Genomic DNA, 27,408 nt, shown 5'->3' with positions numbered 1-27,408 from the left:
GTCACTTAACTGGATTACCTCTTTCCTCAATAATGGAGAACACCTTTCTTTCCTCCCCACCACACACACTGTGAACACTGGAGTACCACAAGGCGCCTGCCTCTCACCTCACCTACCTTTACATGACCCCTCTGCCAGGGATCATCCACTCTCAACCTCACCTGCTATAACCACGCCAACAGCACACACATCCTCCTGAGAATTACCAAATCAAGCTCCGATCCTCGCTGTGACCTTCCAGCATGTCTCACAGACATGGACTTATCGATGCCAAGTAACCATCGCCTCCTGAGCGCAGGGAAAACTGAGATCATGGTGTGCTGCAATAAAGCCCTATTCCCGCGACCTTCCCCCTACTTGACGCCATTGCCAAAAACCTTGGGTGCACAATAGACTCAGACCTAACCACATCAATAATGTATCAATCAAAATCCTGACACTACCACCTTTAGGCTTCTGAAGCGCATCTTCCCATACCTCTTCTACCCTAACAGACTGGCTGCAATTATGTCCATTGTTATGTTTAGACTTGACTATGCCAACGCCATCTACCTCAAAATGCGACTGCCAGACTGCTTCTTGCACTGGGATGAAGGGATTAAATCTCACCTGCTCTCTGTACCCTACACTGGCTCCCAATTGGATGAAGGACCACTTTCAAAATCTTGTGCATTACTCACTGAGCGGTGTACAAAACTGGCCCCTTATACCTGCAAGAAAAGATGACTCATCTCCCAACCTGCACCCTAAATTCAAGCATGACCCTCCTCCTAGTGGTCCACGCCTCCAATTCAGCCAGGATCTGAGACCCCGTCTACTCAACCCTGGTGTCAACCCTGTGGAACCTACTGCCTCACCACATTTGACACAGCCAAGACTACATGGCTTTCCGGAAAGCACTCAATCTGTTTTATTTTCCCCTAAATCATGTAAGGGCCGCTCAACCTACCACCAATGGCCAGAATTAGCTGGAAGCACATCAAGACTGTGATGGTAAGAACTGTCGGAACATGGAAGCCGACTCCAATTGCCAGTCTGTTTCAATGCTAGAAACAGCTGTCTCTGCAACAATGGCCTAGTGGCTGCCCTGCACCAATAATGCTAACTGCCACCCCTAACCTCACTACAGTTGTAATGCCCACAACTCCAAACCAGAGACATGATATAACACTTATGCTCTTACGCTGTGACTGTACTTGCTCAGTGTCCTTGAACAAACATGCCACTCTTAAGACCAGGAGCTGTCTGTCTCTGTCTATCTGGAAACGAATACCCTATATCCAAACCCGAATCCTAACAGTACTTGTTATTCGCCTGAACTGACCTTGATCATTATCCTCCTCCCAGTATGCACTGCTTATCAGTCTGGAAGATGTCGACCTCTGTCAATCTCACTCATTTGGGAATCCATGTGCCGAACTACAATCTCAGAGCCTAATGGCAGTTGTGTTTAAACATTACGACAGGGCCACATCATGTCATCTGCCACGTATACAAGGTGATCTCTTATTAAGCCAGGTTACTCTGACCAGCCTGGGAATTGATGTAATTAACTCCACCCGGGCGCAGCATAAAATATGCTTGGTTAGACTTGCTCTAGTCTCATGCAGATATGCCCTACGCCCTCTGATCAGAGGAGCTCTCTAGCACACTCAGCTCTCGGAAGGGACAATAATGCGATACAACTCTAACCATAAACTATAACTGGAATATTCATCCACCTGCCACAAAATATTACCCAGGACATGGAAAATGTGCCCATTAGCATTTTTGACCAAGCTTCAGAAATAGACTGACTTTGTTCCACCTCATGGGAAGACGCTGTGAACCAGGCCAGGTTTCTGGCACAGCAAGCTCCTGCAAGTGACAGAGGTGCTGCCGGCTGTCATAAACACTTGAACTGCACACCAGAAACATTCTAAACCCCCCCCCCTACCCCCCACCCTCCACCCGCTGCATGGAACAATGCCATTCAGACACACCTCTAACATCACAGACTGATCTGTCCCTTGACCTTCGGGCTCACCGAGTACCAGCCCTCTTAACTAGGATGTTCTTGTATGTCCAACAGAATAGAACGGAAATAATGTCACATTGAGGAGATGTCATCCTAGAAGCAATCTGCTCACCCAACAAGAAATGGGGACGGCCATAGTAGCTGTTGCTGATCCTTGGGTCCTCTGAACACCCGTCATTGAATCTAGCTAGTATTCATAAGTCTGATATATCAGAACTGGATGTAACTGCAAAACGAGAATTTATTATCCAATAAACAATTGCAGACTCGAGGAGACACAAGGACGACTATATACCTGCAAGTTGCTTAACCCAATAAAGATTAGGAATGAATAAAATAATAAATATTATTGTTGAGATATGCCAGACTATGGAAGCGCTTGAATGTGTCACAGTATAAGAAGACCACTTGAATCCATTAGTTCTAGCTGTTGCACACTTGTGGAACAAGTAGGCACCTCAAACCTACTCCACGTCAAACAAAAACAGTAATTGTTCCACCTGTTAGATGCGCTTCTAGCTCACAAAGTTTAAGCAATCATAACTGGTGAACGATTTCAAATATCACAGTTGTCCGAGTCAATATAGAAGAGTGCTTCTCAAGGGAGACTCTAATGCATATGTGGTTCTATTTTATTCTATTCATGTTCAATTGCCAGAGTGATTTGCCAACACTTGTTTCGACCTCCAGGTCTTTTTCAAGGCAAAGCTCTGCACCAAAAAGTAAAATAAAATCATATAGATACATGGTACTGTAATTTGACTAAGTAAACATTGAGGTATAAATACTCAAACATGTGGGAACAAGGACATCGATCACAGGGAAAACATAAACCATTACCAAACAGTTGTATATCAATGTATACATTACCAAGTCCCATTGCGAATAAGTAAGCAGGAACATGTCATCATGAACACCAGCCCCAACAGCACAAAGAAGAATGGGGGAAGCGAGTACACGTTGAAGTATTATCAAATGTTAAAAGAATAGCATATGCGGTCTGATTGCCATTTATAACATGTGCTCAGTTTAGTAAAACCCATACAGTAAGTCCAAGTGTGACATTGTCTCAAGCCCGGTACCTCTGACCGCAGTGTCTCCTCCTGCACCCGTCAGCCAAATAGAGTAAATGAGGCAAGTTAATTGTGAAAGAAAGTACTAATATCACTTGTACCCCTAAGTGTGCCAGTATAATCCAAGTGATTTCTCACGGATAGCAGGTCTCATGCAATATGATGATTAGGTTGAAAGGTATGTTGGCAGATGTTTTGTCCATCCATTGTACGTCTGAACATGGTCAATATGGAAAAGAATCAGAAATCAAGACTCTGTTGTCCTATATACCAGATAGAAAACAGGAATTTGTAATACTCGTTTGTATACCAGAAAGGTCATATAGAATGTAATTTCGGAACTAATGAACGAAGAGAGCTGACCGTAACGTTGCCTGTACGTATACTTGTGCTGATATGCCCCGATGCAATTTTTCTGCTGAGCCGGTCAATTGCGATCATAACCATCTAGCCCATGAGTGGCGTGAACTAATAGGCAAAGAGCGTCCAAGTTAAAGAATTATATCTTTATAGAACGCGACTGCACATAAGACACGTATATTGCTACCTTACCCCAAATATTCTAACGTCGGTTCGCACTGCCCAAAATACACCAAATCACGTAGCGTTCGTCCAGAGTATCGTTGTATATGTTAAAGAAAAGCACCCAATACATGCGTGACACGTGACTGATCACGTGCTATTGTACAATCACGTGATCAGGAACTGAAAACCTTTAGGACAATGCATGTAATCCTTCGTACGTGCGCAACCTATCTGGATGGACACGAAAAGTTCAATTGTTGAGCAATAAGGGGCATACAAATTTATATTCATACGCGAGGTGCCATGTAATGTGAGTGAAGAGATCAATTCTAAATGTGCAGCGAGAGTAACAAAGTACCAAAATTGCCAGTATAACCCTAAATGGTTGGCCAAATCCAATATCTTTGGCTGACAGGTTCAGTCCCGCCAGTACAGCAGTTCCCAGGCTCTATCAGTGCCACACTAATGTAACAACCTGCTGTTCACTCTAACGAACAAAAAGAACAGATGGAATAATCAACTCCTATCCGTAGCGGTATATGGATACCACGTGCAACTGCCCATTTACACGAAGACATGTAGTTCAGTGTCTCTGTTTAAACCCATAGTAGTGCATCGAAGTCGGCATATGGTACATGCTTCCAATTGACGCAAAAGTGCAAGGCGGTCACCCCCCCCCCCCCCCCCCCCCCCCTGGGGTGAGCCCGCGCTTGCATTAAACCAATGAACCTAATATCTCTCATATTATCCATTTGGTGGTGTTCTTGCCAATGGATGGAAAGAGGCAATTTGGAATCAGAACTTTTCAAATGGGCAAAATGTTCTTGGATGCGTGTTCGCAATTCCCTTATTGTAGAACCCACATATACTTTGCCACATATACACAGAATCCCATACACCACATATTTGGTTTTACAATTAATGAAATCACGAATTTGGATAGAGAGGCCATTATGGCAGGATAAGATATCAGAGCATATTACAAACTTACAGAAATTGCACGTACCACATTTGAAAAAACCTTTAGGTTTGGGGGTAACCATGATATTGGATCTGCAGAAGTAGATTGAGGTGTTAAAAAGGAAGGACACAAGTGGTTACGCGTAAAAATGAACCTTGCCCTATCTGCTATGTAAGGAGGTACATCCGAATCAAGCTTCAGTATATGCCAATGCTTAGCTAGTAATGAATATAACGGATCTGAATTTTGCACATATTTAGTGATGATCTGCACATCGGAGTGACTGGTGGACTTATTGGTCTCTTTAACAGTGAGCATGTCCTCCCGTACTATATCACTCGCGCGTTGTATGCCTTTCTGAATACAGACAACTCTGTTGGCAGCAATCTACTCGCTCGTAGCGAGCTATGCGGTGGAGGAGGTCCCAGCTTCTCAGCGAGGCACCGGCTTCTATTCCCGGATATTTGCAATGCACAAAAAGAACCAGGCTGGCCTGAGAGTTGTTGGACTTTTTTCCTTGAACCTTTCCCTTCCCCTCCAAAAGTTCAAGATGGTTACCCCAGCCTTCATTGCACAGACATTGTGTGGGGGAGACTGGATATGCTCCCTGGATCTGAAGAATGCTTATCTGCACGTCCCGATTTGGGAACCCTATCGGTCCTTTATGCGGTTCAGGATCATGGGTTTTCACTTTCAGTACAGAGTTTTACCCTTTGGACTCAACTCAGTGTGAGGGTCTTTACCAGACTAATAATCGCGTGGCGGCTCTACTCGGGGCACTCCGCCAGCACATTTATCCATACCTCGACGACTGACTAGTTGGGGCAGAGTCTCCAGAGGTACACGGTACAGAGTCTCCGTGAGGTACACGGCTACCTCATGGATACCTTATACGATCTGGGATTTTCTAGCAATGTCAAAAAAAATCACAGCTACTGCCCACTTAGACATTTCTGGGTCTTATATGGAATGCAAGGACCGAGAGGATCTTTCCTTCAACAGACAAGATCTCAGCAATCAAAAGGGATACGAGGCACTTACTTAGCAGAACAGTAAATTCAGCCTGGTGGCACTAGCACCTGCTTGGACTAATAGCGGCATGTCTCCTCGCTGTACCGCATACAAGACTCAAGATGAGGGTGTAGCTACATTTCTCAGCTTCCTTGAAGGGTTCTCAGGTGGAGCCAGTCCGCATAACACAGCATATCCACCAGGACCTAGTTTGGTGGGGGTACAGACACCAACTTGCTGGTAGGCAGGCCATCCAGGCAGCATTTACCGCATGTCACCATGACCACAGACTCAGTCCCTAGAGGGATGGTGGGTGTAACGCTCACCTGGTATCCAGAGGGACGCCATCCGAACTGGCTGGACTGCTTCCGACCTTGGACCCACTCCCTTGGTTTCTTGTTCTGCTGAGGACCTAGTTTGGGAACACAGGAGTCTTGGTTTTAGTTTATACTCTCTTTTAGCCTAGAGCCCACCTCCCTTGTGGACCCAACGATCCCTTAGTGCTTTCCTCACCTTGGTTTTTGATATGGTGCGCTCTCCTTCCTGCTGTTCTGTCCAGGGGTGCGTCGTGGATGGGTGCGCCGCAACCGAGTTGCTTCACTGGTCCGTGCCTTCGAGTCCAGACCTGCTGCGACTCGGTTCCTCGGGTAAGTCCTCTGTTTTGACAGCTTGTCCTTAAAATGTAATTGCCCCTATTAATGTCTTTCCTTCTTTCTTGGGTGCGGGAGGAATTCTGGAGGTGCCGAGCTGGCTGGGGCTGCGTTCGAGATGGTAAGTGAAAGCGCATCGCTATTCGCTCTTCTTGTGGTGTGCTAACCTGTGTTGTCCCTCACTTGCAGGCCGCCGTGATGTTCCGGACGGTGGGTTGCCGAGAAGATGAGGAGCGGTGAGTAGGTGTTGGTCGAACCGCCTTCAAGTAAGTATGAGTGTTAATTAGCCTTGCCTTTTCTCTTGCAGGTCGTTGAAAAGCCCGGAATGGACATGAACCAAAAGCAAGTTCAACTCTGGTAAGTGTGCGCCTTCAAATTGTTTAATTGTGAATAAACGCTTACTAATGCTGCTTTTCTAGGTTTACCCCGCAGGTTGCGGCTTCCTAAAGAGAGAGAGAGCAGGAGCGCGAGAGATCGAGATATCGGAGCAGATGACAGGAGCTGGGTTCGCAAACAGGTAAGCGTGCACTAATGGTGTTCTTCTTCTTGCAGGTGTCGGCCCGGAATGCTGAGGAAGATCTGGTGAACGTCACGCTGCGAGAGCAGAGCAACGCGAAGCGTGTTCTCCAGCTTGGGCGTGGCTTATATAGCCTGCAGGTATCCCAGGTGCCTTCAGGCCTGACCACACCCTAAATGCTAGACCGCATGGTTCAGTTCTGGAACTAAACCCTGCGGGGGCATCCATGTTGTGACACTGCCATTGTGAGCTCCAGCTCCTCCATTTCTCATATGAGCCTGGCGCCAAGAGAGTCTTGGGGACATGATTGGGCCCTAGGGGCCATGATGGGACACAATGGTGCAGTCCGTGGGGCCTGACTGCCAGGGGTCATAACAGTGGGGCTACCCTGGACAACCACAACATGCATGGACTCTGGTCTCATCGGGAGCAGCTGGAACACACCAACTGGCTCGAGATGGATGTTCATCTGGCTTGCTCTCCTGGCCTTTCTCCCCATGATCAGCAGCAAATCGGCTTTCAACCAGACACAGTTCCACCTGCATGTACTACATCAACAAGCGGGGCGGTACCAGGTCCTCGCGCTTCTGCAGGCTTTTGATGGACATCTGGGTGTGGGCACTGTCGAACATCATTCACTTGTCAGCGGTCCACTTTCTTGGGGAAGCCAACTTGGAGGCGGACAGACTTAGCCAATTGGGGATGGACAATTACGAGTGGCAGTTGAACGAAGATGTCCTTCATGGGCTCTTCGGCAGGTGGGGCCACCCTGAGGTGGACTTCTTCGCCACCAGTTCCAACAGGAAATTCCCTCAATTTGCCTCATGGCTGGGGCAGGGCAGAGGCTCGTTCGGCGACGCATTGCAGATCACGTGGAACATGAACGCGAACGCCCTAATCCCCTCCCTCCTTTTGATTCTCAAGGTCATCTGCAGGATCAGGGAGTCTCAGAGCCTCCGGCACATCCTGGTAGCACCCTGGTGGCCTGTGAGACCCTGGTTTTTGGAACGCCTCTGTCTGTCAGATCAGGCCCGGTACACCTTCCGGTGGGCCCAGCGGACTTACTCTCACAGAAGGGGGGGCTCAGTGGTTCACCCTGCTCTGCAGAAGTTAGCCCTCGGTGCTTGGTTCTTCAGGTTGCCCTGAAGCATCTACACTTGTCACGGGATAACCTGGCTATTGTACAGGGAACTAGAAGTGACTCCACCAGGAGTCTGTACAAGAGCAAGCTGACTACGTTTTGTCACTGGGCAGAATCAAAGAAGATTGATCCATTAACATGCGTGCTGGATGATGTTCTATCCTTCTCAGCGCATCTAGCTTATTCAGTAGTGCAGGTGGACACATGCCGGCTGTATCTAGCGGCCATAGGGACCCACAAGAACTCCAATGACTTATTTTTTTTTCTTCTTTTTTTCTTTCATCCTCCAATCCGGTGGTTAAATACCTGGCGGGTCTAACTAGGTTATATCCGCCTATCGAATGGCCACATCCAGTCTGGGACCTTAATATGGTGCTCGGCACCCTGGCGCACAAATCATTCGAGCCCATGGCGTCCGCGGAAATCAAGCTGGTTACCATCAAGACGGTCCTGCTGGTGGGCCTTATATCGGCATGGCACGTCAACGGAATTCAGGCCCTGGTGGCTTCAGAGCTCTGCACAACATTTCACTGTGACATGGTGGTGCTCAAAACGCTTCCACCTTTCTTCCTGAGGTTGTCTCCTCCTTTCACCTAAGCAAGGAGGTAGTACTCCCAACATTCTTTGCTGACCCAAAGGATGAGGCCCAGAAGGTGTATTTCACTCTCTGGATGTCCGGCGTGCCCCAACATCTTTTCTGGGCAGATCTAAGAGCTTGCGTAAATTGGATGCACTATTAATCACATTCGGAGGATCAAAACCTGGTTGTCAAGCATACAAGGCTTCTATAGCAAGGTGGTTGGTTATGGCCATCGAGGAGGTGTACGAGGGGGCAGAACAAGCCTTTGCCAGCAAACCTTCACACCCATGCCATCAGAGCCAATGCCACGGCGGTAGCTTTCCAAAGACATGTACCATGGCAGACTATCAACAAGGCAGCTACATGGGCTACCCCCTCTGCCTTTTGCAAGCACTACTGCTTGGATGCCAGCGCTAAGTTAGATGCAGTTTTGAAGAACTAGTTTTCTTAACGAGGGACAACTCTCCTCCATGGAACTTAATTCAGTTGTAATTGCCCATACAGTTTGGAGGAAAGGGTATGGGACGTAGGAGTAATTATAAGTTACTCACTATAGTGACTAACCTACTCCCAGTCCCCTCTCCTCTATACGTCCCACCACCCCCCCCCCTTAATAAAACCTGTCATTAGGCAACCTTTAATATTGTCGACACGTCAAAGGAGACCGAGGATTGGCGCCGGAGGGCGGAGTCAGGGAGTGCATGCTTCCAGGGCCATGCCCCAGTGCACATCTAAATTTAAAGGGGAAGATGATTTATTTTTTTTTCTGGTGAAAATGTTTGTTTCCTGTCCCTAGTGAGGGACGCTTCTACGAGCGGATAGTCTGTATTGCCTTTGGAGGAGGAGGCAGGCCGGTCTGTCAGTGGATGTGCTAGAAGCCTGCCACTTCCGTTCAGCAACTCTGCACTTGCGTTTCAGAGAGGCTAGGTTGGAATCAAACCAGGTTGGAAGAAGGCTCCATGCGGATCCTCATGTAGGGGCAAGGATGTCCAGGGTGTTGGAGATGGAGAGGTGAAGGTTAAGGGCTGTGTCTGATTGAGAGACAGTCTCTGGAGTGGGATGGGGAATGAAAGTGGCGGCAAAAGCATCAACTGACACTCGTTTTATCGGCTGAATGACGGAGAAGGTAGCTGCCCGTGCGGGCAGAAGCTTAGCCAGGGCAGAGATCCAGCTGAGGATGGGAGAGCATGATCCGACCAGGAGAGGTGTAATGAGAGGGTTGGAGATGGGGTTTGTCTGCTCTGCTGAGATGAGAGCATCAAAGGTATGTTCGGCCAAGTGGGTTGGACCGAAGGAAAGAATGGTGAGCGAAAGCTAGTCACAGAGGCCGCAGAAGAGTCCAGCGGCCTCGTCAGCAGAGTCAGTGAATATTGAAGTCTCCCAGGAGGAGAAGCTTGGAGGTAGAGTGCAGGAGAGAGGTGAAGTCAGCCCATTCCGAAAGGAAGTGTGACTCCGGACCAGGGCTCCTGTAGATGGTGGCGAGAATCAATGCGAGGATAGAGACGCCAAGCCTGCAGACGAGGCATTCGAAGGAAGAGTAGGCCTGAGTGGGTATGACAGTAGCAGGGACCCATTCAGGGAGGATCAGGGCCACTCCTCCTCCAGACCGGTTAGGCCTGGGCTTGGAGAGGATCGTGTAGCACTCAGGGCAGGGTGTGTCAAACGGTGACAGAGCTGGCAGTGAACTACGTCTCAGTGAATGCGAGAACGTCCAGGTCAAAGTCTTCAAGGAGGTGACAGTTGGAGTGTTTAACGGCAGAGGGAGTTGAGAGTAGATAATCCATCTTTGGAGGGGTACAGGGATGTGGTATACCAGTCGGTGGTCCCGAAGAGGTCGGAGGGTCATTGGGGGGGGGGTGACAGGAGTGGTGGCAGGGAAAGGGAGGACGTTGATGAGAGACGCCCATCAAGGAGGAGGTTGGGCTGAGAGCCCATGGCCATGACGGTACCATTCTGTAAGCCATTAATGATACACCTAGAGGATGGGAAGTGTGCCAAGAGTACATCCCGTCTAGTTCCACCATTAATGGTCGAAAAAGAGAAAGGGAAGAGGACGGAGACCATATGGCGAGTCCATAGGTCTGGAGAGGGGGTGACAAAAAGGGTGTTGGAGACCGTCTGCCTGGAAGAAGCGTTGACATAGGTGTTGGGGATGGGCAGGCCTTGGTTGGAGACCAGGAGATCTTTCTTTAACCTTTTCTTTCTAGGCTTCGAAAGGGAGGTAGGTTAGGTGTTGAGTAGCAGTTCGAGTAAATATGGAAGATGGGGTGCACAATGGAGGGAGAGGGCAGAGAGCTGGATGGATTTGGGGGGGGCAGAGAAACTGCAACTGCAGTGCATGATGTACTCACAAGGGGCCCAGCACCAAGAAAGGGTTGAAGACTAATTAGGTGCACAACGTCACACAGGTCACTGAACTGAGGAGTAAGGAAGGCAACTCTGGTGAGAGGAGCACTTCACTGGAAAATGAGGAAAGTGCCTTAGTCACCAGTTGGATGGCACTGCCTGTGATTGCATTGTTATGGCAGGTCACCATTGAAAGTGAAACAGTCTGTCCATGCCGACCTTCCTCAGTAGTCGTTGGCAGAAAATGTAGTCTCAATGCTCCAGGTTCTAGGCAGTTACGCTCCTCACACAGATTCCACAGACACAGTGATGCCAACACCCCTTCGCAGTTGTCTTGTACACCACTCAGCCTCACAAGGTACTGCGCTTCCAGCAGAGTGTCACTGGTTTTTCCCCATTTAAATTATGCTAATAGCTGCCACTTGGGCATCCCCGATTCCTTAATGACAGGCGTGCTGAACAGAGGGATTTTGAAGCTGTAGAGGTTCAAACACGTTTCTCCCGAAATGCGCTCTCTGCATTGGTTCGCAATCAAAACCCAGGTACATTTTAAGGACTGCAATCAACACACAAGCTGCAGCGTGATGCTGACAACTTTAAGACTCCATTCCAGCAAGAGACTCGAGTAGCAGCTTGCGCCAGCCGGACTCCTGTGTAAACAGTAATTGGCCCCCAATGGCATGAGCGGGATGGCAGTCCAGGATAGAGGGCTGGGCCGCATCTTCAGGTTTTGCTGGACTCTACTGTTCAAGCCTCAAGGGAGCCGTTATCTGTGATCTTGTCTGATTTCAAGAGGTGTCTCCGGTACGTACAAAATGGTTCCCAGTCTGCAGCGGGCTGAGCCACAGTGGGCTGAGCTCACCCTATTAGGAGGGTAGCTGCCCCGCCACTCTTTCAAGCTCTTGTACGGACTAGGAGTCGCTCACCCGCTCTGGGTCAACGTGCAGAGCTCCCAGTGGCCACCATCTTGGTTTCTCATGGGCTGTCGTCTGCACACTGATCTCCTCTCCGAGCAGCTCTGCTTATTCGTCTTGAGGGCCGAAGCCTGCCAAGAGAAGCCACATTTCATTCCACCGTTCTAATGCACTGTGAAGATGTTTCCAGCACAATCGGATGCACAGAGAGCTTAACAATGGGCAGATCCTCCAGGAGCTCTGTGGAAATGCGTCTCGCTCCTTGCAGCCATCTTGGGACCATCCTGAGCTCTTACAAAAATGGCCTTGTCTGTTCTCTGTGGAGTTGCTTGAGGAGGGAGATTTTAGTACAATTGAGTGAAGGTTTACATTAATTATTGATTTTTAAGTTCTATTGTGCACTAATTATATATTAAGTGTGGTCGTGATTAGTAGTACGTCCTGTGGCTTCCGAGCAGTGAATTCTCCTTCTCAGCAACCAAATTCCCACCTAATTTTCTCTGATTGTTTTGCTCCCTATTGTCCAACTGGATTGTCATTGCCAGTTTTTCGTTCCTTAAAATGTGCACATACACAATTCTTAGCAAAGTTAGTTTACATTCTATGTAATTGATTATATTTAATAACTACTCTTCTAGCAACATAACTTTCACCTAAAATTGATTTAGGTTATATCTCCTCCATATTTAATAGAATGTCTGAGTCCCAGATCTACCCTTAGGAGTGACTTTATTATTATGTAATGATTTCCAATCAAAATTGTTTTGGAAAGCTTTCTTGTGCTGCATTGCTTGCCTACCTCAGCTTCTTGTGAGGAGTCAGGAATGAAGGTCTGGTTAAAGACTTTTATTGAAAATAAAAGGGTTGGGAAAGGGCCTCCCTGACCGTGTTCTAAGAGGAATTTCCTACCAAAAACAAAGGATCTGTCTGTGTTGGGATATCAAAAACTGTCCGTGTGCAAAAGCTCAATTCAGACTCTCACACTATAAACTAAACTAGAAGATGAAAAGGGAAATGTATTTAACTTTAGGTGATTCGCAAAAGAGTTTGCATAGGAAGAATAAATGGCTCCAGCACAAAGGTTGAAAAGCCTTGGCTCCAGTCCCCTGAAATTCTCAATGCAATAGATTATTGGTCGAACAGTGCTTGTCTTTCTTGGCCCACAACATTACTGCTCTTTACAAAGCTACCTAGCTTTTTCAATAAGTTTCTTTTGTCTGATACACACAGTTCTATATTTGTTCTTGTAGACTTGCAACTGCCTTGTATGCTCCCCTGCCAAGACTTCTCATTCACTTGTGTTTGCCTGTCATACTCCCCTGCCAGGGCTTCTTGTATTCACACACAATTGTAATTGCCTGGTTTACTCTCTTACCAGGACTTCTTTTCATTACACGTTATTCCTTGTTTTACTTCCACAGTTGTGCATACCCTTGTTGGTATATAAACTATCCCCGATACTTGCTTCGATTTCGCTTCCCAACATATTTGTATTCCATTCAATCGTATCTTGTTAGGGGTTTTATTTGCAATATGCTTTCTGGTTTCTCATTCAGTCTCATTACTTTCTCCCTTTCTGTGGCTTTAATTATCAAAGTTTGTATTTAACACGGTTGCTGAAATGCCCCAGAGTCCTCCAGTGTTCGGGCGACTGGTCGCCTCGTCTTGGCGTTTCTGGCCCGTTCGCGCTTAAGTGGCAAATGTGCACCGCTTGCTTTCGCCTCTGGACTGTTCTCCCTTCGCTCCGGCGTCTCCCGTAGCCTTGCCTCGACACACCGGTCTCAATCCAGGTCCCGGTACAAGGCATAAATTAGTTTTCAAAAATTGATTAGCAGAGTTTGCTAAATCATTTTTCCTTGATTGGCAAACAACCCCACTTGATTAGCAATTTTGTACTAATGTTCTTAATGCCACCAGAAGATACTTGTACTCAAGATATAAAATTAGCAACAATACAGCCGTTTTGTGTTCCTGCTGAAGGAAGACATTAGTGAGATAAGTCAGGCCTTGCAAATTCTTTAAAATTCCACTAGACCTGCAGATTGAGTAACTTAGTTTACCCACTCGACTGAAGGAGACATGCACTGGACTGGACCCATGGCAATGTATGACAACAAATTAAAATTCACTTTCTGTAAAATGGTGCATGTCACTACAAACCGGGGAACAGATCGGCCCAAATTCTCTTTGTACATTTAAGCTCCACGGCCATGAATTTAGGAAATCTTGCATGTTTTCTGAACAATTGTACTGTCCTTTTTCATAACTGGGTGTATAAATGTTTTCTTACATAGGAGGGATTGAGCCCAGGAAATGTAGTTTTTCGACAAGACGGAGAATATTAGATTCAAATCGCAACACTCATAAGGGTAAGATCCTATACATGAAATCCAACTATTGAACATAGTGGTGGCCGGCGAACCAATAACAAGAGAGCCTAATTAAGTGCTACTTAAACTTGTGCAGACATACTAGGATTAGTGAATATACTAGTGAATACTAGACATACTAGTGAATATGATATGACCCACATATCATATTCACTAGGAATATGATATGTGGGTCACAGCCCACTCTTAGTCTCCCACCCCGCCACCCACTGCTCCCACGTGTGTTTTTACACACTTACATTTGGCTCATTGTACAGCACGAGGTGTGATAGATGGATATGCAACATATGGTATGTGGATATGCACAAATAAGTTACACCTATTTTACACAAAATTAGATATTGAGTCTATACATTTGTTTCAAAATGCTTTGCTTTTTTTTTTCTCTTTTGTAAAATTAAATTAGCCCGGATTTGAGAAAGGCAATATATGCCGACACACGTGTCATCCAAGAAGGGCTGAAAATCCATAATAAAGACTCTACATACACTACTGAATTGGAAGTCTCATTTATCAGTAATGGATACATCATAAAAAAGAAACCACTTATCTTGGCGCAAACAAGTGTAGCCACATTCCAAATTTGTTCCACTTTAGTTTGGCACACTTCTGCCACACAGAGGTCAGCCACACACAGTTAAACAATTTTTGACATTTACTGCAAACAAAGTGAAGTTTATTTAAATGTTTCCAACATCCCCTGCAAATGGTACTGGCCCTTCTTAAAATCTACTCGTCTATGCAAGTGGGAGAAAATACTTTGCGAGCCCTGGATGAGTGTCTGTAAAAAGGTTAGCTGCATGAATTAACACAAATAGATATGATAAAAGGCTCTGAAAACCGTTTGGCCAGCTCTCTACACTGCAGGTGCAAATATATAATGAAATCCTAATCATAGAGCAAAGTGAGCTCTGGAGGCCAACTACAGTGTACCGTTTTGCAGTAGGTCTGCAGATGTTCTGACTGGATGAAACTATTGTTCACTACTTTAAGTAAATGTAAGTTAGCTTTATTTATTCATTATGTAAAAGAAAAAGCAGTTGTCACGACCACGGGGCCTAGCACCATGGGCCAAGTTTCCTGCCCCAGTCCCAGCGCACCAGTAGTATGGGGGACATACAATCTGAGGGCTCCAAAATACTACTGGGGGCCCTGGGCCAGGTTACAAGTGGGTAGGAGGAAAAGCTGTGTTCAAGCATGGCGTGATTGGCGCCATGTAACATTCATGGGTTGATGAACTTTTATTGAGCAGCCATTCATGGGTTAATGGGATGCTTTTGTGAACATTAAATGGCAGCCATCTCCTGCCACCATTTCATGTCCCTCTAACATGGAGGTGATGTTCTAAGCAGCATTCCTTGCTGCAGGCCAGCCTTTTGGGCGTGGCTGGGTGTGGCTGACTATTTAAAGCCCCACCCCAGCAAAGATCCTCGCTTTGCGTCTTTCTGCTGATGCAGCGTGACGCTCCCGGAAAGAACGAGAACAGCTGATTAGAAGAAACTCGTAATACGGACCCGACCCTTTGATCCCCAGCAGCAGACTCACCTGACTGTCTCGTGCAGAATCCAGCACTTCTCCGCTTCAACGAACAGCCGCGCTCCGGAATCTCCAGCGTTGTGCTTCTCCGCTTCAACGGACAGCAGCTCTCCAGTTTCTTGCTATCGCCACCTGAAAGGGAAGAAAAACAAGAAAGAAGGTTAGTGACGCAAGTAAGCAGGCGCAAGTAACCTAAGCGCTGTAAGGACACTGCGCCCATTAACCACAAGCAACATAACGGCACTGTTAAAAGGCACTACAAGGCGCAATCCATCATGATAATAATAAGAACAATTAAGAACAGAAAGCAACATCAAGCACTACGTCGTAGTAGTGCTTCAGTCGACATCAACATCTGCAAATAAGAGTGGCAAATTGCCAGGAAAACGAACTATAAAGCGCATACAAGAACATTATTCACGCCACAGCAGGACTGGGCGGAACTCTCCACACCCAGTGACGTAACTGGCTTCATACAAACTACGCCCCTGTTAATGATATAACAGGATGGATAGCTTCACTTCTCACTAAAGCAGAACTACGCCGAGAGGTCCAGTTCCTCCAGTGAACCCAAGCAGAGATTGCCAACAGACGAGGTTTTCCAGATGCCCCTGCAAAGCTAAGGTGAGTGTTACAGCAGTGTGGATGTCGTAGTGGGCAGAGAACAGGGCAAAATAGGCAGATAGAATGTCAAGGAGTATGGGATCAGCTCATGGGTTGAGCACCAGTTGCAAGTAGTATGTAACCAGCAGGCCACAGAACTAGGTTTCCCCTCAAAGCATTTGGCTGCGTGGTCATGTACATTTTCAAAAGTGTCCACTCGCCATATGATGCATCTTCCCCACCAAAATGAAATCTAGTTGACACTGAGATTTAGATATAATTAACTGTAAAGCATGTAGACGATGCAGTGTTTTACAGTAGCAATACTGTAATTATGCATTATGTAACCAATTAGATTTTTAGAAAAGGAAATGAAAGCCTTATAAAAAAAAAAAAAACACACCTACTGATCTTTGGCAGACAGGATACAGTTAGCTTAGTAACAGTATTATCCTGATCATTTCTGGGTTGCAATTATTTGAAAAACAAAATGTGTATAGCACTCCCACACAGGCCTTTTGGCACATGAGTGAAGGGAATGATTACTGCTGCACTCAGTCCGCTACCCCCTTTGAACTTACAGTGAACAGAGAATCGAGGGTGGAGAGAGCTCTGAAGGCAAGAGAGGAATGCTGGGTGAGCTGTGCTTTCATTGATCAGGGTAACTTAAATAGCTAGCTTTGCTACACAAGTGCCTATTTAATTGGCAAACCTACAGAATTGCATAGCAAATTTCTCTGCGACATGGTTTATTTTATGCCTTGCGGTAGGTAAAACCTTGCTTTCAGTGGTTACCGCACGCCCAGGACTCATCCACTGCCTTCTGCCGTGCGACCTGCCGCGTTTTTATTCTTCACTAATGGAGAGCTGCTTTGCTCCGCCACACAAGTTTGTCCAGCCCTCAGGAGGTTTGCGAATGAAGGTCACGTCTTCGTCCAAACAGCAGCTGCCGCTGTGTTGATTGGTCTCTGGTCTTTAAGTCTTACGCATACAGGTGCACTTGGAAAACGAGAGTGCTCATTGAGCTTGTCCCAGTATTGCATGAAAAATCACTTTCAACAGTTCCAAAGAATATATCTGTTCTATATGGTAAATAATTAGATCTCGAAAAGATTGTCTTGGATCTTCCATATTTTAGACCAGTGATGGAAGTCTGATGTACAAAGCTTTGGGAAGGGCTTTCTTTAGTTTACCTAAGAGGGCATAAAGGGGGGGTCCTCTTCACATGGGGGATACCATTTTTCATCCAATGAAGCCATGACATCTCCCCGGAGGCTGTCTCGTCCCATGAGATCTGCCCTCAAATGGCTGAAACCCCTCTCACCCAGCCCTCCCCCCACCCCCCTTCCTGGGTCAGGTAGCGGCTGCTGTCCCCTGGCCACATGGGATGAGGTTACCGCCTGGGAATTGATGACGACGCCATTGAATTTATTACACTCCTTTTGGTATTTCTTTCCTTAATGCATTTTTGGGTATTTCTTTCGGATGCTGCAAACCCACCCAGTTCCCATAGGCAGATTTAACCATAATTTGACCACTTTCTGTATTGACTGCAGTAGATTTTTCTCATTCTGATTTCACTTGCTAACACCTATAAAGCTGTCTCTACTTTCCCTCTCGTCTCTTCTCTTTTCACATATTCTGTTACAAGATGGAACACCAAACCATTCTTCAAGAGATCATTCGGCCTGTCTAATCTGTTCCTCCAACACATTTGCAACCTTAATCAGCTGTGCTGCTTTGGATTCAGTGACATTTTTACTTTCTCTGTGGGGACTGACTGTAACTATTTTTCTTTTACCCATGGTTTATAATCTTACAAATGAACACCTAAAAGCTAGGTTAAACTTGCTATGCCTAAAACGAAGAACAAACACAAGACACACGTTCAAACAGCCATCCAATAGGCTGGGCTATCCGATTTGAGGAGCAGAGGAAACCCTGACTGGTTTGATGTTTGTTGTAGTCCATCTTCTATCCCCGGCCCATATACCATAAACCAGGATAACCACAAAATCCAAAAGCTGCTGAGAACTGGACAAGTCCTGTTCTCCCACTGCAAGGTTCTGGTAAGAATTGTGTGAAGTATTCGGAGTGGCGGTGAGTGGCAGTCCTGCAGTCCCAGAAAGCAGAGTCTGTCCTCCCTGCCTCTCATTTTGGAAGGAGGAGCTTTGCACCAGTCTACCTTCAAGAACCTGCACGAGCCGCGGAGCGGATGCAGAGTGGCGGTGAGTGGCAGTCCTGCAGTCATGGCTGTCGTGGCTGCGGGAGCTGCACTCACCCTCACCTCGCCCCCATGCGAGGAAAAGCGCCGGCTGCGAAGCACACGTCCCACTGGGGACTCAGAGGAACCGTCGCCTTTGGACATGCCAAATACTAAACGAACTGCAGGAGTGAAAAGTCCAAAAGGGAAACGAAGACCTAACAAGCATGATTTGCTCAAATCTTCGAATGACACTGTAACTGAAAGCTTCCTCAACTACCCATCGGCGATTGCCGCGGCCGGCAGCGAGTTGAGGAAAAGCTCGAACCTCCCATTAAGTACAGTGAAGAACTTATTTACATCAAACACGGTAACGCCAACATCAACCTCGATGAACCTGGGAAACTCCCACCCCTTGGCCCGCTTACCTGATACTCCCGGAGGGGAGTTCACGTTGGCGTCGGCTGGTGGTGTAGTCCCAGACTCGAGTGGACTGAATGGCGGAACCCCCGATGCCTCGAGGAGCATTGTGCACGCGTCACTGGCTGCCCCCGTGGGTGTCAGTGCGGGGCACCAGCCGGAGACCGAGGCCGTGGAAATGAGGGAGGAGCCGGCAGTGGTGAAACCGTCTCCCCGGGTAGCCGTTCAGGCTCAGATCCACAGCTGCACGGGATCTGAGCAACCGGCGCTGCTGGGGGCGTGCCTGACCCTGCCCGTGGAAGGGGAGGAGGTGGGCCAGTTGAGAGAGGCGGGCCGTGGAGTCGGCGAAGACGCCGGGCCCTTGAGCCCTGTTTTTCCATCTCCAACCGACTCGGCGTCATCAAATAACGCAAAGAAAAGATCAAGGGCACCGGACCTCGGACCCCTGAACAGAATAAACACCTTCTGAGGAAAGAAACATCTTATAAGGAAGGGCCGACTGCCGACAAATAAAAACTCTAAAGAAAGCACTGGTGGAGAGCCCGTAACCTCGAACTTGAAAAAGGGGAAAGAGAGCGAAAAATCCCCTTCACAACTGTCCTTGATAAGCTTCTTTAAAGGCATAGGCGTCGGCCGCTTCTCCCCAAATGTTGAACTAACTGACTTGGAAATATTGGATGCTATCAAAGACTATCCACCTCTATCCAAGCATAGGAGGTTGGATCGACAAGCGGCTTTTGCTCCACCATTAACTCCTCAACGCTCGATTGCGCTGGAATTTTTGTTAATAAAGTCAACTAACTTGGGCGCAAAAGAGCCACCTACCTCTCAGAGCCCGAAGACTCTACAGGACAGAAGGAACATATCGCCGCCTACTCATGAGCAGGAAAGCGATTCACCGCCTCTAGCGGTACAGAAACTCCAGAACTCTGAACCAGCCTGTGCACCTCAAAAAGAGCTTAAAATTTTAACTCTTAGCTCTAAATGCGATAAAGACCAGAGCAAAACGGACAAGGATGTCTCCGGCATTGCCATAACGAAACAAACTTCAAAGCCGGCTCCTAAAACTATTGACTCTAGCTCAAAAGACGAGCAACCAGCCAAAAACCCCTTACCTATAAATCCATCCAACAAAACCTTAGCGCCATTGAACCCGTCGGAAAAGAGGACGGCCGAAACCAGGGAAAAAGAGACCACTGGTTATTCTCTCACTCTTGATTCTACACCCATAATGGTCCCAATCCAGGGCACATTAGGAATGATGGTTTGGAAGAACGTCCGGCGGGCCTGTACCAGCGACCCCTCCATCAAGGTCTCTCCCTCGACAACTCACTGAACAGTATGCAACAAAAACCAGTGAGCACGACAAACCCTCTGTTTCTCACACCGAGAAAGATACCAGTTCAGGGTACACCTCCAGTGAAGGTGACCCCGACAAAAAAAAAATGATTTCATTACCATCATGTCAGCTATTACAATCGCATTAGCGCCGTTCACTAAACTCTACGAGTCCATGAACGAGACTTTAAAGGATCACACGTCACTCCAGGCTTCAATGTTGACAAAATTAACGTACTTGGAAGGATTTGTAACGGCTCAGTCTGTCCGGCAAAAACAAGTTGAGGAAAATCCTCAGAATAACCAACAAACTGGGTCCTCACCCTTGTTATCAGATCAATCGAGTAACGGCTGCTGTGCTGAACAACTAGCAAAGGAAAAGCCCCAAGAACAAATGCCTAAAATTGATCTAACTAACACAGGCCATCAAACTTTACCTCGCAACCCTAAGTCTTCATTAACAGCAAAAAAATCTGCAACAGCAGCAGAAAACTGTAGAAGTACGGAAGTTCTCTTAATTATAGACAAAACTAACAGCTCACCACCCAACACTATGGACCAACCATTCAAGATCTTTGCAAAAAAGAGTTCTGACCTAGTAAAAGTACGGCTACCAGAGAGGAAACCTTTAGGACCAAAAAAGCCTCAAGCTGCTCCAACAAGTCCCAAGAAAACCCTGTCAGATTCTTACCCACCAAGTTTGAGAGCGCAGGATAACAACCTTCTCAAGCAGTCCTCAGGCAAAATTCAAAACTCACCTACACACTCACCAAAGTCAGTGGATGAACTCATGGGAAACGAAAGCCTAATGAACTTATCCCAACACCTAGAAGATTACGACGGGCTAGCCCCGTTGGACGAGCTCCATCTGTCTCCAGTTCGAAAAGTGACCTTTGAACTCTCCTCGGACAGTTCTTCAACGACTCCTTCAAACATTAACATGGGCCATAGTCCTAGAGACTTCTTGACGCTTGAAGAACGCCGTAATAAAGTTACTAGAACCAAGGCGGCGACCGAAAAAGGAGTAAGAACTAAACAAAAACCCTACACTGGCCAACAACTCTCAGAAAAAAGACATCGATCGCCAGTGCAGGAAACCCTAACAAAGAAAACCCAACGGTTAAACTACAGTACCGAATCGCCTAGACAATCACCGAAGCAACAAAAAAAGACAAGAAATTGGCTACCCAAGCCACATAGGCAAAAGTCACACGCCTCAGATCTCCGATACCATTCGCAGACGGAAAAATATCGCAATGATCGCAAACCGAAAACGGAATGGCGATGGAAAGTAAAGGTGAAACAAATCAAAGAAAACCTTGATGAAGTAGTTCTGAACAGGAATTCAGTGCTAATGCTGCTTCATCACGTTCGCAGCTTAAGAGTAATAACTACCAACGACCTGAAGATCGTGGACCCCAGCCATAAAAATGGCAGAGCACAAACTTACCTTTACATTTCATCGGAAACGATAAAAAACCTTCTGATAAAAGAAGCCGACGAGTTACTTCGACTAGGTTACGACCTCACCATCCCGAACCAAAGCAAAACACCGGCCAAACCAGAGATTCCGGATCGGCAAACCGTAGAGTCCCCACGACTACGGCATCGACTGTATGAACCACCAACGACCGCGAAGAGCCCCACGTCAAAAAATGAAAAGTCCAGATCAAAAATAAACAAGGGAACTACGCATCCATTGGCAGAAGCTGTGCCATTTCCCTTTGGACTGGGGAAAACAATCAGACAGGAAGTGCAACAGGTTTCCGGAGATGAAAAGTTAAATTCAAAACCTACGTCAGTTTCGAGTCTTTGGGCCTGGCTACCAAAAGCCCTTATAACAAAAAAATCTTCATAGCAACACAAGTCTCCTATAGAGACCAGCGAGGTGCGGCGACCAAATAATTCAACTAACTTAAGACTTGGCTCATGGAACACCAGAGGCTTTCATCATTTAACTGTTTCAGGAGATGTGAACTTGGGCGATTTTGATATCCTTTGCTTGCAAGAAACTTGGCTCACCAACTCACCGAGATTAGACGGCTATGAAATTACTTTAGCCCCGGCAAAAAAGAGCATCAGAGGCCGTCCCTCTTCTGGGCTATTGACGGCAATCCGTATAGGTCACGGACTAAAGCTGAAAAAAATACTAACGGCAAACCAGTCCTTATTAACTGTGCTCCTAACATGGACCCACAAGCATGCAATCGACGATAAAGTGCGGACATCGCTGGTGGCTGTTTTAAATACCTACTGGAATCCGGCCAAAACAGAAGCTGGAACCTACATGAAGGAAATGGAAGGGGCCATCGACGAAATCTTGACCACCTACCAAATATCATATTTGCTAATCTGCGGAGACTTAAATTCAACTACTCAGTCGCAAACATGTAAAAGAAATCGTACGCCTGCGGACCAGAGAGGAAGACTATGGCAGAACCTAATGAACTCCAGAGAACTGCACAACCTTGACCTGGTTTTTCCAAACACGGATCGCATAGCAACATGGTCAAACGGACAGACTGGAACAACTATCGACCATATATTTACTTCAAGAGCCTTTTTGGATCTGATTTCGACCTTTGAAGTAATTAAAACAAAATTCAGCGACCATAACTTGTTGGCAATCACCTGGAAAACTTTGACGGATCCTGTAGACATCTTGGATTGTCAACTGGAAGTCAACAACCAAGGAAACAGACTCCGTCTCTCCGCAGATAACATCAAGGAGCTGACAGACAACTATAAAACCCTCGAATTCAAAAACCAGTCCAATAAGACTGACTACGGTCCTTTACTCATACCATACAAGAGGTCCAGTACTAAGTTTTGCCCAGCGCCAAACCTAAAAAACCATAGCTCCGATATGCAGGTAGTCGAAAAATGACGGATTTATCGGAAAGCCGTGAGAAACGCAACAAAACAAGCTTGCGCTAACGCAGCAACACTAAAGCGCAACGCAAAAACTGCTTACTGCCAATGGTTGCGGACCCATCGACTGAACATGCACCAACAAGATGCTGAGGCGATCATTAAATCCATCTGCACAAAGAACTCAAAAGAATTCTGGTCACTGTTAAACGCATCAACAACGATGTCTCGCAGTAGTATTCAAAACACAATAGGAGAAAATACATGGAAAAATCATATAGAAAAAACTTTCAAATCTCCTCTTGGCAACAAACCAACTAACTCTGAGGAATCTGTTAGCTGGTGGGACAGACTGGATGACAAAGATGAAATCTTTAAGTTAATATCGTCATTAAAAAACTCGAGAGCGCCAGGCCCAGACGGCATTACCAACATTGATCTGAAAGCCCATCCAGTAGCCTGGACTACATTCCTTAGCAAAGTTTTTGCTAGATGTGCAGTCTCGAGATCGATCCCTGTTTCATGGACGTCGGCCATTATAGTGCCCATCTATAAAAAAGGAGACCCGAACAACCCTGTAAACTATCGGCCCATAGCCCTGTTGGACCCAATCGGAAAGGTTTACGCTTCCCTTCTTCTGAAGAGATTTCAACTGTGGGCCAATGGGGCCCCGTGCTACGACCATTTCCAATCTGGGTTTAAGAAGAACACCGGTGTCAGTTAACATCTTGTCGCTGAGCTTACTAAAAAGTAGAACGATGGAAGGAGGTCCGGGGCTATACTTGGCCTTCATCGATTTCACCCAAGCTTTTGACAGAATTGATAGATCTCTTCTATGGAAAAAATTGGAAGCGTGGGCATGCCCAACCGAAATCTTGGACCCTATTAAAGCCCTCCACACGAACACCTCGGTCAGAATTCGTTTAAATGGTAAAGGAGCCCTGTCTACAGCCATCGCAACAAATAGAGGAGTCAAACAAGGGTGCCCTTTGGCGCCGTCAATTTTTCTGGCCTATATTGGAGACTATCAGCAAACAGAATCGTCGGTAAGATCTTTTCCACCCAAACTGGGACCGCAATAAATAAGTAGACTCCTATACGCAGACGATCTAATTTTGATTGATCAGACCCCAGTGGGCTTGCAACGGCAACTGGACAACCTGGACTCCTATGTAACAGCAAATAACTTAGAAGTTAACAAGGAGAAGACAAAAATTCTCGTCCTGGAAAGAACTGCGAAGAAATCAGCTAACAACAAATGGTACTATCGTTCCTCCTTGATTGAAAAAGTACAGAGTTTCAAATATCTAGGAGTGACACTGGACAACTCGAAAAAAGATCTTGCCATGCAAGAAGCACTCCATTCGAAAATGAGGCAACTAGCTTCAAAAGGTAAGGCAATCGACAGAAAATTTGGCCGATTCTCAATGATACCAGCGGTGAATTTCTACAAATCCAAAGTAGTGCCTTCGATAACACACGGAGTAGAAGCTATGTTACAACTCCCCACTACCATCTGGCATAAACTCGAAGCTTACTATTGGAGAACTGTTCTGGGATTGCCTTCCTCTACGCCTGTTGCCTCAATACGTAGGGAGCTAAGTTTGCTGTCTCTGTTAGGATCAGTAAACTGTAGCTCTCTTAAATTGTTCAGAAAATGTCTGATAACAACGAGCCCTACCTTGTTTAACTTAATAAAGACGGAACTGGACATGGGCACCAACAAATTGCTATTGACGTGGAAAGAAAGGATGCTGACACTCCTTAAATCAACCGAGAGCGACGAAGAGGAGCTGCTGTCAAATCCAACGAGGACTCTAAGAAAATTAAAAGATCTTGATTGGATCCTGACGTTGGAGAAAGCTTCGGAAAATAAACTAACGTTACACCTCCCTCCAAATACAAAAAAACTGAACGAACTGCAGGCCTATCTAAAGCAATTTCCGAACAGGCAAGCTAGAAACTGTCTCTTAAGAGCCAGGTTAAATGTACTTCCTACAAACGAGATAAAAATTTATCAGAGGTTTGTCAGAGACCAGCGACTGTCGACTTTGTAGGAAGCCAAACGAAAAGGAAACAGTAAGGCACCTTCTCCTCAATTGCACAGAAACTGGAAAGGTCAGGTTCAGCTATGTGCAACATTTTACGTCTGACCTATCGCTTGAAACTGAACTATGCTGGTGGTCAAGGATGATAAGTGGAGACAGACAAACCTGGCAAACCGCTACCACCAAAATACTTCAGTACGCCTTAAGCAAATTGGAAACCAATCCAGCATAGGACGACAAATTTTAAAAGGGCCACTAGCTGGCTGAAGACTCTAGAGAAACTGAACAAACTAACTTTTAATCTTCTTAAACTAAGAAACCAACATGACACAACGACAGCAGAAAAAGTTTTGTAAAAATCATTAGTTTGATTAAAACAAATATAAAAAAATAAAAAAAAAAATATTCAGCTAGTCCATCCAAGAATCGTATAGCAAGAATTAAAAACACTTGGACCTTCTCCTCGGCTGTGTATTACAGCTACCACCAACAGTCAATAACATTGTAAAGCAAATCGTCAAAATCCTTAAAATATGATTGTAAAAAGAGATGCAACAGAATCAATCTAGGAACATCTGATCCAACTGGTGTGCAGACCTAAAGTGCATAAAGTTATAAAATGTGTATAGTAACAAAAAAGTGTCTTAGCAGATGAAAATGCAGTTTAACTTTAAATGCACAAGTTCCAGATTAGTGTGCATGTTAATCTTAGCTATGCAGAGCACAGAAAACCTGCCTTTTCAAATGGGCGAGGGAACAAAGTTTGGATAATGAGTGTTGCCTGCACATCATGTAACAAACTTTGGTAAGCCGAGGGAGGAAACTAAAGAAACGGTGGCAACTCCAGGCCTCCAACTTCAGATTTCAATTTATCAAAAATGTTCTGTTACATAGCCCCCATAAGAATGCTCCAGCCTAAAGCTCACCCCCTACAATCGAAGGTACAGAGCCCAGCCAAGCACATACTGTAAAAACTGTCCTGCTCTACCGCTGCGCTCTGTTATAATCTAATAACTTCCTTCAAGCATCATTGCTCCTGCGTTATGGGGCGGCACCTTCCTGCACGGACTGCCCTGTCCTGCCACTGCTCTACTACTTTAGACTACCTCAGAAATGCTATAATTCAATTTTTTTTGTTTTTGTTTTTTAGACTTTTTTTAATAAAAGGTTTTTGGGTCTCTAAAGCATGAATTAAAAATGTCCTGGTACTTGTGTGTTGCCAGATTTTTGTTTTTTATTGATCTGCATTTACTGATTCCCCTGGAAAGTTGAGATTGGCTTGGAGTTTTCTATATTAGGACTGATATGTATGGGGATGCCTATTGCAATTATTGTGGTGATGTCATAGACCAGTTTGAAGTGTTTAAAAGGCCAGGTAGGCAGCTTCATGCCACCTCTTGCTACAAAGCAGTGTGAACGTTTTAATGTTTTTTTTTTTTAAATGTCTTGCTGTCTAACTGTAATCAGACTTTAAACAGTTGCATATATTTGAATGTCTGAACTATATTGACGAGTCCAGCCTTCTTACCTATATGAAAAATATTTATTTTAATTTACCAGTCACCTGTTCATATTGGAAACCTGCTAGGTTGCATGCTCTTCCAAACACCCCTTGCCTCCAGATTTAAAGCACAGTAAGACTAGTTTGAATTGCCCAACGCAGTGCTTCAGTGACATTCTGATTTGATTGTTTTTCACCTGTAGAGGCCACCCTTCTTGCCACCGCCAATGAGTAACATGCCACCACCTCCTGGAATGATCTTTCCACCAGGGATGCCTCCTGCTTCAGCTGCTGCAAACCATACTCCTACTCCCACCCCTGCTCCAGTTCAAGCCCCTACGCCAGCACCAGCTCCAACCCTGCCACCGAATGAGGAGTTATGGGTGGAAAACAAAGCTCAAGATGGGAAGGTGAGAATGAATCTATTCTGACCCCCTAGCTGTATTGACAGGTGAATTGGCTTTGTTTTATTCAGTGTTGTGCTAAATTTGGACAGGTTATTTCCTGGTGTGTGTGGTTTCTCTGGGAGCCATTGAGCTTCCTTTATGGCATCACAGGGACCAGTTCTTTTTCTTCAATGTTTATTCCCCTGTCCATTCCCCAACAGTAAATATCTTTATGCTGTATGCTTGTGTTCATGCCTTTTGTATGTTCTGGTTCCAAAGTCCATAAAAGTGCGTTCTGAATGCAGTGCCTTTTATGAACAAGTATTTTTGTATTGTGTCTAAGGAAGTTTTTTCACCGGCAGTTATCGGCTTCTCCT

General features: G+C 46.0%; 1 protein-coding gene across 2 annotated transcripts in view; it reads left to right on the top strand.

The window, feature by feature from the left end:
• Positions 1-27,408, top strand: part of TCERG1 (transcription elongation regulator 1) — a 1,289,229-nt gene that overhangs the window by 88,859 nt on the left and 1,172,962 nt on the right. For both annotated transcript variants that reach the window (XM_069652440.1, XM_069652439.1), the window contains exon 3: positions 26,849-27,055. In XM_069652440.1, the coding sequence (XP_069508541.1) occupies positions 26,849-27,055 (207 nt within the window). The remainder of the gene's footprint in view (positions 1-26,848; positions 27,056-27,408) is intronic.

The sequence above is a fragment of the Ambystoma mexicanum genome, chromosome 3p (assembly GCF_040938575.1).
Source record: "Ambystoma mexicanum isolate Mex_15411 chromosome 3p, UKY_AmexF1_1, whole genome shotgun sequence".
Classification (NCBI taxonomy): Eukaryota; Metazoa; Chordata; class Amphibia; order Caudata; family Ambystomatidae; genus Ambystoma; species Ambystoma mexicanum.
The sequence above is the reverse complement of the archived record's forward strand: the minus strand, read 5'-3'. Positions and strand labels throughout refer to the sequence as shown.